Genomic DNA, 15077 nt, shown 5'->3' on the forward strand with positions numbered 1-15077 from the left:
TAGAACTGATCAATAAATTTAGTAAAGTTGCAGGACACAGAATGCACATAGAAAAACCCGTCACGTTTCTTTTCACCAATAAGAATCTATCTGAAAAGATATCAAGAAAACAATTCCATTTATAATAGCATCAAAGAGAATAAAATATTTAGGAATAAATTTAACCAAAGAAGTGAGAGATCTGTACTCTGAAAACTATAAAACACAGAGGAAAGAAATTGAAGAAGATACAAATCAATGGAAAGGTATCTCATGTTCATAGATTGAAAGAATTAATATTATTAAAATGTCCATACTGAGCGACGCAGAAGACGGGTGATTTCTGCATTTCCATCTGAGGTACTGGGTTCATCTCAATAGGGAGTGCCAGACAGTGGGCACAGGACAGTGGGTGCAGCACACCGTGCGCCAGCTGAAGCAGGGAGAGGCACTGCCTCACTCGGGAAGCGCGAGGGGTCAGGGAATTCCCTTTCCTGGTCAAGGAAAGGGGTGACAGACGGCACTTGGAAAATCGGGCCACTCCCACCCCAATACTGCGCTTTTCCAACAGGCTTAGGAAATGGTGCACCAGGAGATTATAGCCGCACCTGGCTCAGAGGGTCCTACGCCCACGGAGTCTCGCTGATTGCTAGCACAGAAGTCTGAGATCAAACTGCAAGGCGGCAGCGAGGCTGGGGAAGGGGCGCCCGCCATTGCCCAGGCTCGCGTAGGTAAACAAAGCAGCCAGGAAGCTCGAACTGGGTGGAGCCCAAAACAGCTCAAGGAGGCCTGCCTGCCTCTGTAGGCTCCACCTCTGGGGGCAGGGCACAGACAAACAAAAAGACAGCAGTAACCTCTGCAGACTTAAATGTCCCTGTCTGACAGCTTTGAGGAGAGCAGTGGTTCTCCCAGCATGCAGCTGGAGATCTGAGAACGGGCAGACTCCCTCCTCAAGTGGGTCCTTGACCCCTGATCCCCGAGCAGCCTAACTGGGAGGCACCCCCCAGTAGGAGCAAACTGACACCTCACACGGCCCGGTACTCCTCTAAGACAAAACTTCCAGAGGAACGATCAGACAACAGCATTCGCAGATCACAAAAACCCGCAGTTCTGCAGACACCGCTGCTGCTACCCAGGCAAACAGGGTCTGGAGTGGACCTCTAGCAAACTCCTACAGACCTGCAGCTGAGGTTCTGTCTGTTAGAAGGAAAACTAACAAACAGAAAGGACATCCACACCAAAAACCCATCTGTACAACACCATCATCAAAGACCAAAAGTAGTTAAAACCACAAAGATGGGGAAAAAACAGAGCAGAAAAACTGGAAACTCTAAAAAGCAGAGCGCCTCCCCTCCTCGAAAGGAACGCAGTTCCTCACCACCAACGGGAACAAAGCTGGACGGAGAATGACTTTGACGGGTTGAGAGAAGAAGGCTGCAGACGATCAAACCACTCCGAGCTACAGGAGGAAATTCAAACCAAAGGCAAAGAAGTTGAAAACTTTGAAAAAACTTTAGACGAATGTATAACTAGAATTACCAATACAGAGAAGTGCTTAAAGGAGCTGATGGAGCTGAAAACCAAGGCTCGAGAACTACGTGAAGAATGCAGAAGCCTTAGGAGCCGATGCGACCAACTGGAAGAAAGGGTATCAGTGATGGAAGATGAAATGAATGAAATGAAGCGAGAAGGGAAGTTTAGAGAAAAAGGAATAAAAAGAAACAAACAAAGCCTCCAAGAAATATGGGACTATGTGAAAAGACCAAATCTGCATCTGATTGGTGTACCTGAAAATGACGGGGAGAATGGAACCAAGTTGGAAAACACTCTGCAGGATATTATCCAGGAGAACTTCCCCAATCTAGCAAGGCAGGCCAACATTCAGATTCAGGAAATACAGAGAACACCACAAAGATACTCCTCGAGAAGAGCAACTCCAAGACACATAATTGTTAGATTCACCAAAGTTGAAATGAAGGAAAAAATGTTAAGGGCAGCAAGAGAGAAAGGTCGAGTTACCCACAAAGGGAAGCCCATCAGACTAACAGCAGATCTCTCGGCAGAAACTCTACAAGCCAGAAGAGAGTGGGGGCCAATATTCAACATTCTTAAAGAAAAGAATTTTCAACCCAGAATTTCATATCCAGCCAAACTAAGCTTCATAAGTGAAGGAGAAATAAAATACTTTACAGACAAGCAAACGCTGAGAAATTTTGTCACCACCAGGCCTGCCCTAAAAGAGCTCCTGAAGGAAGCACTAAACATGGAAAGGCACAACCAGTACCAGCCGCTGCAAAATCATGCCAAAATGTAAAGACCATTGAGACTAGGAAGAAACTGCATCAACTAACGAGCAAAATAACCAGCTAACATCATAATGACAGGATCAAATTCACACATAACAATATTAACCTTAAATGTAAATGGGCTAAATGCTCCAATTAAAAGACACAGACTGGCAAATTGGATAATGAGTCAAGACCCAATAGTGTGCTGTATTCAGGAAACCCATCTCACGTGCAGAGACACACATAGGCTCAAAATAAAAGGATGGAGGAAGATCTACCAAGCAAATGGAAAACAAAAAAAGGCAGGGGTTGCAATCCTAGTCTCTGATAAAACAGACTTTAAACCAACAAAGATCAAAAGAGACAAAGAAGGCCATTACATAATGGTAAAGGGATCAATTCAACGAGAAGAGCTACCTATCCTAAATATATACGCACCCAATACAGGAGCACCCAGATTCATAAAGCAAGTCCCTAGAGACCTACAAGGAAACTTAGACTCCCACACAATAATAATGGGAGACTTTAACACCCCACTGTCAACATTAGACAGATCAACGAGACAGAAAGTCAACAAGGATACCCAGGAATTGAACTCAGCTCTGCACCAAGCGGACCTAATAGACATCTACAGAACTCTTCACCCCAAATCAACAGAATATACATTTTTTTCAGCACCACACCATACCTATTCCAAAATTGACCACATACTTGGAAGCAAAGCTCTCCTCAGCAGATGTAAAAGAACAGAAATTATAACAAACTGTCTCTCAGATCACAGTGCAATCAAACTAGAACTCAGGATTAAGAAACTCACTCAAAACCGCTCAACTACATGGAAACTGAACAACCTGCTCCTGAATGACTACTGGCTACATAACGAAATGCAGGCAGAAATAAAGATGTTCTTTGAAACCAACGAGAACAAAGACACAACATACCAGAATCTCTGGGATGCATTCAAAGCAGTGTGTAGAGGGAAATTTATAGCACTAAATGCCCACAAGAGAAAGCAGGAAAGATCCAAAATTGACACCCTAACATCACAATTAAAAGAACTAGAAAAGCAAGAGCAAACACATTCAAAAGCTAGCAGAAGGCAAGAAATAACTAAAATCAGAGCAGAACTGAAGGAAATAGAGACACAAAAAACCCTTCAAAAAATTAATGAATCCAGGAGCTGGTTTTTTGAAAGCATCAACAAAATTAATAGACTGCTAGCAAGACTAATAAAGAAAAAAAGAGAGAAGAATCAAATAAATGCAATAAAAAATGATAAAGGGGATATCACCACCAATCCCACAGAAATACAAACTACCATCACAGAATACTACAAACACCTCTACCCAAATAAACTAGAAAATCTGGAAGAAATGGATAAATTCCTCGACACATACACTCTCCCAAGACTAAACAAGGAAGAAGTTGAATCTCTGAATAGACCAATAACAGGATCTGAAATTGTGGCAATAATCAATAGCTTACCAACCAAAAAGAGTCCAGGACCAGATGGATTCACAGCCTAATTCTACCAGAGGTACAAGGAGGAACTGGTACCATTCCTTCTGAAACTATTCCAATCAATAGAAAAAGAGGGAATCCTCCCTAACTCATTTTATGAGGCCAGCATCATCCTGATACCAAAGCCGGGCAGAGACACAACCAAAAAAGAGAATTTTAGACTAATATCCTTGATGAACATTGATGCAAAAATCCTCAATAAAATACTGGCAAACAGAATCCAGCAGCACATCAAAAAGCTTATCCACCATGATCAAGTGGGCTTCATCCCTGGGATGCAAGGCTGGTTCAATATAGGCAAATCAATAAATGTAATCCAGCATATAAACAGAACCAAAGACAAAAACCACATGATTATCTCAATAGATGCAGAAAAGGCCTTTGACAAAATTCAACAACACTTCATGCTAAAAACTCTCAATAAATTAGGTATTGATGGGACGTATCTCAAAATAATAAGAGCTATCTATGACAAACCCACAGCCAATATCATACTGAATGGGCAAAAACTGGAAGCATTCCCTTTGAAAACTGGCACAAGACAGGGATGCCCTCTCTCACCACTCCTATTCAACATAGTGTTGGAAGTTCTGGCCAGGGCAATTAGGCAGGAGAAGGAAATAAAGGGTATTCAATTAGGAAAAGAGGAAATCAAATTGTCCCTGTTTGCAGATGAAATGATTGTATATCTAGAAAACCCCATTGTCTCAGCCCAAAATCTCCTTAAGCTGATAAGCAACTTCAACAAAGTCTCAGGATACAAAATCAATGTACAAAAATCACAAGCATTCTTATATATCAACAACAGACAAACAGAGAGCCAAATCATGAGTGAACTCCCATTCACAATTGCTTCAAAGAGAATAAAATACTTAGGAATCCAACTTACAAGGGAAGTGAAGGACCTCTTCAAGGAGAACTATAAATCACTGCTCAGTGAAATAAAAGAGGATACAAACAAATGGAAGAACATTCCATGCTCATGGGTAGGAAGAATCAATATCCTGAAAATGGCCATACTGCCCAAGGTAATTTACAGATTCAATGCCATCCCCATCAAGCTACCAATGACTTTCTTCACAGAATTGGAAAAAACTACTTTAAAGTTCATATGGAACTAAAAAAGAGCCCACATCGCCAAGTCAATCCTAAGCCAAAAGAACAAAGCTGGAGGCATCACGCTACCTGACTTCAAGCTATACTACAAGGCTACAGTAACCAAAACAGCATGGTACTGGTACCAAAACAGAGATCTAGATCAATGGAACAGAACAGAGCCCTCAGAAATAATGCTGCATATCTACAACTATCTGATCTTTGACAGACCTGAGAAAAACAAGCAATGGGGAAAGGATTCCCTATTTAATAAATGGTGCTGGGAAAACTGGCTAGCCATATGTAGAAAGCTGAAACTGGATCCCTTCCTTACACCTTATACAAAAATTAATTCAAGATGGATTAAAGACTTAAACGTTAGACCTAAAACCATAAAAACCCTAGAAGAAAACCTAGGCATTACCATTCAGGACATAGGCATGGGCAAGGACTTCAGGTCTAAAACACCAAAAGCAATGGCAACAAAAGCCAAAATTGACAAATGGGATCTAATTAAACTAAAGAGCTTCTGCACAGCAAAAGAAACTACCATCAGAGTGAACAGGCAACCTACAAAATGGGAGAAAATTTTCACAACCTACTCATCTGACAAGGGGCTAATATCCAGAATCTACAATGAACTCAAACAAATTTACAAGAAAAAAACAAACAGCCCCATCAAAAAGTGGGCAAAGGATATGAACAGACACTTCTCAAAAGAAGACATTTATGCAGCCAAAAGACACATGAAAAAATGCTCATCATCACTGGCCATCAGAGAAATGCAAATCAAAACCACAATGAGATACCATCTCACACCAGTTAGAATGGCAATCATTAAAAAGTCAGGAAACAACAGGTGCTGGAGAGGATGTGGAGAAATAGGAACACTTTTACACTGTTGGTGGGACTGTAAACTAGTTCAGCCATTGTGGAAGTCAGTGTGGCGATTCCTCAGGGATCTAGAACTAGAAATGCCATTTGACCCAGCCATCCTATTACTGGGTATATACCCAAAGGACTATAAATCATGCTGCTATAAAGACACATGCACATGTATGTTTATTGCGGCATTATTCACAATAGCAAAGACTTGGAACCAACCCAAATGTCCAACAATGATAGACTGGATTAAGAAAATGTGGCACATATACACCATGGAATACTATGCAGCCATAAAAAATGATGAGTTCATGTCCTTTGTAGGGACATGGATGAAATTGGAAATCATCATTCTCAGTAAACTATCGCAAGGACAAAAAACCAAACACCGCATGTTCTCACTCATAGATGGGAACTGAACAATGAGAACACATGGACACAGGAAGGGGAACATCACACTCTGGGGACTGTTGTGGGGTGGGGGGAGCGGGGAGGGATAGCATTAGGAGATATACCTAATGCTAAATGACGAGTTAATGGGTGTAGCACACCAGCATGGCACATGTATACATATGTAACTAACCTGCACATTGTGCACATGTACCCTAAAACTTAAAGTATAGTAATAAAAAAAAAAGAAAGAAAAAATGTCCATACTACCTAAAGCAATATACAGATTCAGTGCAATCCCTATCAAAATTCCAATGGCATTTTCGATTGGAAATAGAAATAACAACCCTAAAATTTGTATGGAACCACCAAAGACCCAGAGTCACCAAAATAAACTTGAAAAAGAAAAGCAAAGTTGGAGGCATCATACTTCCTGATTTCAAATTATATTACAAAACAACATTAATCAAAACAGTATGTACTGGCATAAAAACAGATACATAGACCAATGGAATAGAATAGAAAGCCCAAAAATAAACCCAAGCAGATACAGTCAACTAATTTTTGACAAGGCCATCAAGAAGACACAATGGGAAAGAACAGTCTCTTCAATAAATTGTGCTGGGAAAATGAGATATCCACATGGAAAAAAATGAAACTGGACCCTTACCGTACACCATACACAAAAATCAACTCAAAAGATCTGAACATAAGATCCGAAACCAAAAAACTCCTAGAAGAAAACACAGAAGCAAAGCTTCTTCATATTGATGTTGAGAAGGACTTTTTGGCTATCTCACCAAAAGCACAGGAAACAAAAGCAAAAATAAACAAAGTGTGACTACACCAGACTAAAAAGCTTCTACACAGCAAAGGAAACAATCACCAAAATGAAAAGGCAGGCAACGAGTTAAAAAAAATACCTTTGCAAAAGCCAGATAAAAGTTTAATATACAAAATATATAAGGAATTCACAAAACTCAGCCAAGAAACAAATAACTCAATTAAAAAATGAGCAAAGGACCTGAACAGACATTTCTCAAAAGGAGACGTGCAAATAGCTAGCTAACAAGTGTATGAAAAGGTGCCCAACAGCGCTAATCATCAAAGAAATGCAATCAAAAGCACAATGAGATGTCACCTCACACCTGTTACAATGGCTATTTTCAAAAAGACAAGAGATAACAAGTGCTGGGGAAGGTGTGAAGAAAAGGAAACCCTTGTGCATTGTTGGTGGGACCGTAGATTGGCACAGCCGTTGTGGAAAACAATATGGAAGTTCTAAAGAAATTAAAAATACCACTACTATAAGCCCTAGCAGTACCTCTTCTGGGCATATTCCCAAAGGAAATGAAATATCACCTCATAAAGAAACATGCACCCTCACACTCATTGCAGCATTATTCACAAGAGCCAAGACATGGAAACAACCTAAGTATCCATCAACAGATGAATAAAGAAATTTGTGATATATATATAATATACATTTATATACAAAATATGATTCATCCTTGTAAAAGGAGATCCTGCCATTTATGACAATATGAATGAAATTAGACAACATTATGCTAAGTAAAATAAGCCATACACAGAAAGGAAAAAAAGTACATGCTCTCACTTATATGTGGAATATAAACAATAACAAAACAGAAAAAATAAAACAAAACACAATACATAGAAATAAAGAGAACAGAATAGAATGATGATTACCAGGAGCAGGGGGAATGGAGAAATAGAGGTCACAGTGCACAAAGTCACATATCTGTAGGATGAATAAGGCTAGAGATCTAATGCACGGCATGTGGAGTATAGTTAATAATCGTGTATTCTATACTGGAAATTTGCTAAGAGAGTCAATTTTAGGTATTTTTATCACAAAAATAAAAGGCAACTATGTGACATGATGGATATGTTAATTTGCTTGACTAGAGTAACATTTTACTATACATATGTGTATCAAAACATCATGTTATATACCTTAACTATATACAGTTTTAAAATGAAAAAGAGGCCAGGCACAGTGGCTCATGCCTATAATCCTAGCACTTTGGGAGGCCGAGGCAGGTGGATCACCTGAGCTTAGGAGTTCAAGACCCACCTGGGCAACATGGCAAAACCCCATCTCTACAAAAAATACAAAAATTAGTTAGGCATGATGGCACACGCCTATGGTCTCAGCTACTCAGGAGCCTGTAGTGGGAGGATCACCTGAGCCCGGGAGATCGAGGCCGCAGTAAGCCAAGATTGCATCACTGCACTCCAGCCTGGGTGACAGAGCAAAACTCTGTCTCAAAAAGATAAAAAGGAGAAAAGAAAAAAGAAAAAAAGAGAGGGAGGGAGGCATGTGGGAAGGAAGGGAGGGAGGGAAGGATGGAGGGAAGGGCTTTGTTGGTTCCTTGATCTATATCATGTAGCTCAACATGAAAATCTAGGTGTTATAATAAGATATGGATGGCAAAGACGCAGTTTTCCCTGAAGGCTCTGAAATCTGATGGTGACACTAAAGCCACACTGCTGTCCAACTGCAAACAGCTGACACAAGAAGGCCTGAACAAGGTCTATGCAATCCTCTTTTACAGGGCCCAGTAGAAGACCACGTGCAAGCAGGAATTCCTTCTCAAAGTTAAAAACTGTAGTGACATCTGATACTGAAGAGGACAATGATTATGAAGAACATGGCATACAAAAGGAAGGAAGGAGGAGGTTTAGAAGAGGAAGTGATAATTCTAAAAGAAAATGAAGGATGTTTGTTTTTAATGATATCCCCAGTAACATGAAAACTTGGGGAGAAATAGACCACGAGAATTACAGTCACAAAGAAATATTGGAAAGAGCTTTTTTTCCTGGATTTTGGAATCCTATTGTAGCCAAAAGAAAGAGCCACAAGCACACTGAGTGTTATAAATACATGTGAGAGAAGACTGCCTCGGAATATAAGGACACAGAAGTTATGAACAAGATCAGTCAGTTATACAAATAACCTAAAGGATTTTTGTGACTATTATGGCAATGGGATTTGGGCACAAGTGGCTTAAGGGGAATATTGGGAAGGCACAAATAAAACATAATATTAACTAAGGAAGATAAAATGTTATCAGTCATATTGAACCATGTTTGAATAAAGGCTTATTAACAGAAGATCAGCATGTAACCCAAATAAATGGAGAATCAAACAGTTTCTCTCACCATTGCCTAGTGTAGAAGCAATAAATGGCTTGCCAGTCTTCTTGGAAAAATAGCATATCCTTAAAAGGAGTATGTGTCATCTAATTTCCTGAGTCTCCTGCACCCCAATATTCTAATTTAGCCTTTGATACATATTCTCCTTTAAGGAAAATGCACCAACTGACCCAAATATTTAGATCTATTTGGCAGTTGAAAGTTGGCATTGTGGTTTATTCATCAGTCTTTTGTGAGTTTATTTAGAAGGAGTTAATCCTCCTGCATTTATTCCTCTTTTAAAATGCTAATGAAATAAATTTTCTAGACTCATAAAAAAAGATCAGACCCAGGTTCCTACAGAATGCCCTCCTACCCTACTCTCCTTGGTAATGTCTCCCTGCAAAGGCCCAACAAGAGTAGTCAGGGACCTCTCTATTTTGACATTCTCACACTACAACAATTAGACTCTCTTCCAAACACAGAAAAAACTCACCAGTTAGGGTTAATTAAAAGAGGTCACTCTGAATTACTCATACTGTTTAAGACCTGTGGTTTTATTTTAATTACATAGGATAAGTGGAATGCACTATTTCACCCTTAAATAGTTCACCTAGGTTCTTGGAAAATAGCTTTAATGAAAAGAAAATCTCCATTTATAAATAGCATATAACAATTGTTTACGTGTGAATAAGAGCTTCAAACATGTTTGGAAGTTTTTTAAAACAGTGCTGTAGCCTTAAGCATTCTGCTTTCATTCTCTTGTACTCTGTTAATTTGCTTAATAAACTCTCTTGGTAGACAGTCTGACCGTAAACTTCAAGCCCACTCCTTGGAATGTGCCCCTCAAGCCAGCCTCTAATGACATCTGAATAACGTGTGATAAGTATACAATTCTTAATGTATGACTCAAGCCTCAATACAGAAAAAAGTCAATAATATATCTTTATAACATGAAGACAATTCAGTTTAAAATTGTGTCCTTGTGGCTTTTGTTTATAAACTCACATTGATTTTTTTAAGAAAAAAGACACAGAAACACTAGTTCCCCACACAGAATTACCGAAGCGCAATGCCCTCTCTCTTACATCATGAAAATATATTAAGGTATGACAGAACTTAAACAGGTATTAAATTTAACCTCAGCTAGCTCTCCAAAACACTCTCAATTTAGGGTAACGCAGGGCCTTGGAACGTTAACCTGGTCTACTGAGCTCTTAATCAAACAAGCATTTTTCACTCAGAAAGAAAGCCACATAGCCTCTCAGGTTGTACATGGAGAAAATGCCCCTATGAAAAGCCAGCTGAGTCAACTCAACTACTGGCTCTCCTTGCTTCCCGTGCCGTCCTGGGGCCTGCAGGCATCCGCACAGCAGTCAGTCCCTAGAACACTTTCTCTGTTGACTCATTTGTGAGTCATTGAATTTTTAGCACAGACATCACGTTGCAATTCTGTTGTTGGGAGCCAGAGACATTCTGTAAGAAACGTCTGCATTTGCAGAGTTGGTTCAGACCTGTGAGCGGCCACAGCAGCATAACGATGTGCAGGCACGTTGTGTTTTTGTTCACATCCTCCGGGGCTCTCACTACTGACTTTATGTAACCGCACACAACACTGCCATTTACAGCTGCAAATACTTCTCTTGCCGAGGTTCCTTAACAAACTGCTACTCTCCAATTAATTTCTGATAGAACCTTTGTTTCTGTGTTTTCCTTATCACCTTGTCACTGATGAATATATAGTAAAACAAGGAAATTCGGGGGTCGGAATCTGGTACTCAGGAAAATTTGAGAGTCTGTCAGAATCTGGTACACCCCTCCCTCCAAATTCTATGGAACAGGATTTTCAGTTATATTTTCACAACGTTCCTGGTTCCTGGAACATTTCTATTGATGTATATAAATGCACATAGACCGGTGGTTCTCAACGGGGAATGATATTTGCCCCCCAGGGGGCATTTGGCAATTTCTGGGCACACTGTTAGTTGCCACAATCAGGGGCCTGCTATTGGCACCTGGTGAGTAGAGGCTGTGGATGCTGCTAAACATCCTACAGGCAAAAACCATCCCACCACAACAAAGAATTATCTGGCCCAATGTGGCCAGAAACCCCAATATCTGAAACAGCTATTCCCAGGAAAAATCAGATCACATTCCACATAAATATGGTAATGTTAAGATGGGTAGCGTTAATTCCAAAAAATTCCCCTTCAAAGATTCATTTGAAAAGATGCAGCCTTTCAAGGAGAAGAAACTAATGACTGTCAGGTTCCCAGCTGGGCTTGACACGGTTCCAATGTTTACAGGGTCCCTGTGGATGCTGTACATTTGTAAGACTGGAAATAATAGACTCCTTTGTAGAATAAATACAGCAATTTGTGTCTTAATGGGAGCTCTGACACACACCGCCTCATTTCAGCAGCACCATGCATGAACCTTTGAAACTTCAAATACGGAAGGCAACATTTTGATAAATGTTTCTAAATTACCAAAAAAAAAAAATATTAACTGGGCATTACATAGACAACATCAGGAAAACGAGGAAAGAAAAAATTAGCATGGTCATAATAAAGTCAGTGTTACTGGAACCCAGATCTGAGGTGAAACAGTATTCTGTTTTGGGAAACTGATTGCATATTTCACAGGCTGGAGATAAACTCTAACAGCTCCTTTGTTTTCTTCTTTAGACAGAAAAATAATTATTGCTCTGTGGCAAATGGTCTATAAAATAGGAAGCCATATTGTTAGCTTTATGGCTCCACATTCTCAATTTTCTTTGCTCTCAAGCTAGGTATTCTGGAGAGGAAAAAAAATTAAATCAACTGTCTGCAGTTGGATGTCTCCCTGAGATGACAGATGAGACTCAGTCATAAACATCTACAGCAAAAGCAGACACATCTGTGTTGAATGCAATTAAAGTACTGCCAGTAACAACAGCTTAAACAGAAGAGCACTCTTTCTCACCTTTAGAGGTCAATGAAGAAGTTGTTTTTTGGAATAAAAAGAAGAAAAACTATCAAGTCTAACTAAAAGCTTGATTAACAGAAAGAGTGAACTCCACCATGGATATATGATCATTTACATAGGTTGTGCTGTTCCATAGAACCTCCATACCCTATGTAGTCAACCCTCGGTATCTGCAGAGGATTGGTTCCAGGAGCCCCTGCAAATACAAAAATCTGCTCAAGTTTCTTACATAAAATTGCATAGTATTTGCACATAACCTATACATATCCTCCTATATACTTTAAATCACCTGTAGATTAGTCATAATATCTAATACAATGTAAGTGCCAGGTAAATACCTGTTATACTGTATTGTTTTTAAATTTGTATTATTATATTTTGGTGTTTTTGATCTGTGGATGTTTGAATACACAGATGCAAAATGACTGGATAGGGAGGAAGACTGTATTCTCCCACTCTGCTCAGGCCAAAATCATCAGCTGTGTCACCGAATATTACGTAGTAGAAAGGAGATGTGCACAGAGATTTAATTCAGTTGTACAATTTGAAATTTTGATATGATGTTCTTTTAATAGAAACAACTTACAAATTCAAAGAGCTTCCATCTGTCTGATCTTATTTTATCCTCATGGCATGGAGGTGAAGTACATAAGACGAACATCTTCATCCCATTACACAGGTGGGGAAACTGAGTCTCAAGAAAGCTATCTCACTTGTCCAAGGCCACACAAGTTAATGGTGGTGCTAGAACAAGACTCTCTTGGCCCTACACGATGCTGAAGAAGTCACACAGAATATTACAAAAATAAACCTTGTGAAAGAGAAAAGCAGCAGCCCCTGACATCCAATAGGTGGTCTGGTCCTCTTAGCAAGGCCATGCTGTTCTCTGTTGAACAGTTTCACAGAATGTCATCAGACAAGGCCACTCTGTGACTGTGATGCATCAAGACAAAACAAGACCATTCCCTAATCATGTCTAAACACAGACAAAATACGAGTACTGTCCAAGCCACAAAAATGACTAAATATCCCTCTCCCCCAACTAATACGAGTGACTGTTGCTTCCTTAGAAGCCTGTCCTCCCTATAGATAAAATTTATTAAGATACCAATTATAGAATTCCTCTTCCTGACAACATTCTCATCCACAGCAAAGCCTCACTTCCTTAAATCCTCCCCAAATCACCTTACACAAACACAAATCCTCTAGTAAGTTCTTTCTAACATGCTCTGAGATGCCCCACAGCTCCCTATGGCATGTTCCTTTCTCACTGCCTAAGTAATAAACCCAACTTGTTCAACTACCCATGTGTTCTTGATGGTCTTTGGGTGGAGGCCATTGACAAGCTTATAGTAAGAACCAAAGAAGCCACGATTCACACTTTGCTTTTTAAACCTGATTACTGACAGCATTTTCCTAAATCACATGAAAGTAAGAACCCAACAACCCTGGGGCAGCCATGTGAAAACCAACAAGAGAAGAGCCCACCCAGTGCGCTAAAATTGAATTATAAATAGGAGATCCAATTGATCGAATAAACCTACCTCTATGTTTAGAGACATTTTGATATGTTAAAGGTTTCATTGGGCCAATTACCTGATACTTCACGGCTTTATTTCTATCGTAAGCCTGGCAGTCAGACAGAGAAGGGGGTCAAACAGGGTTGAATGAGGTACAGAAATTCTGATTGGTTTCACCTCCCCCATGTCAATATCCTCATAAAAACTAAAGCTATGTACCAATGCAAAAATACTGGCCATGTTAATTAAACATTCCAATTCTTTCTGTCAAAGGGTAGAATTTTGAATGATGCAGTAATAATACCTACCAATTTCCAAAGGAATTGCTAAACTCCTAAGAAAACTGAATTACAGACTGTATCTAGATTACATCAAAATATCTAGTTAAATTGCTTTTTAAAACTTTTTAAAAATCTAGCCCATCATCCAGAGATTTCGTCTGCATCACATCAAATTGTCCTGAATTTCTGAATTTTTGATTGAATAAAGAAGCCATGTTGTCACCATGAAGCTTTCTTCTTTACAGATGGTTAAAAAAGCAGGGTCAATAATAATAAAGATTGTCACGAAAACTGGTGTTAAAATAAGATTGAGATGTTTTTAGAGTAGGACATGTTTGAATATCAGAAAAATCAGTCAGCTAGATGCTTCAAGTTCTCCAAAAATAAAACCCAAATTATTCTGAATCCAAAAGGAATGTCCTATTGCCTTATTTTAACATCACACCATAATTCCATCTCTCCTTCTTAATTTCTGTGCATTTCCAGAAACTAAACCTAGACCCACCATATCTCTCAGATGCCAGCTGCCTTTAGCAGTCCACCAACAATGGCCTCCAAGTTGTAGAAATCTTCCCAGGCACCCATAATTGAACATCTTCTTATAATCTAAACCATATCATCTTTTACCTGTGACCCATAGGCTCTACTCAGAAAATCTCTCTGAGCCCCTAGTCTTCAAATTTGCTATTAAAATTCCAATCTGTCCATATAAAATAATAACTATGTTGAGATTTGTTGGAGAAAAGCCAATTCTACTCACCACAGTTTTTCCTTCATTTTGGGCATCTCGATAATCAGGATTAAGCTAGAAAAACAAAGGAAAATTTAGTTTTTCATTGCTATGAAAAACACATTAACAAGACCATTGATCTTCAATTCAATTAATTACTCTATCCTCAAGTAAGTTTAATATAAAAAGATGCTAAGAAAGAAACTATTAGTAAATATGACAATTTAAAATACTACCATCAAACCCTAGTTGCAGGAGACAAAAG

The 15077-nt window shown here is 39.3% G+C and overlaps 1 protein-coding gene across 2 annotated transcripts in view; it reads right to left on the reverse strand.

Annotated features, from left to right (window-relative positions):
* Positions 1 to 15077, reverse strand: part of ITPR2 (inositol 1,4,5-trisphosphate receptor type 2) — a 512913-nt gene that overhangs the window by 360595 nt on the left and 137241 nt on the right. For both annotated transcript variants that reach the window (XM_054443160.2, XM_054443161.2), the window contains exon 10: positions 14843 to 14887. In XM_054443160.2, the coding sequence (XP_054299135.1) occupies positions 14843 to 14887 (45 nt within the window). The remainder of the gene's footprint in view (positions 1 to 14842; positions 14888 to 15077) is intronic.

The sequence above is a fragment of the Pongo pygmaeus genome, chromosome 10 (assembly GCF_028885625.2).
Source record: "Pongo pygmaeus isolate AG05252 chromosome 10, NHGRI_mPonPyg2-v2.0_pri, whole genome shotgun sequence".
Taxonomy (NCBI): Eukaryota; Metazoa; Chordata; class Mammalia; order Primates; family Hominidae; genus Pongo; species Pongo pygmaeus.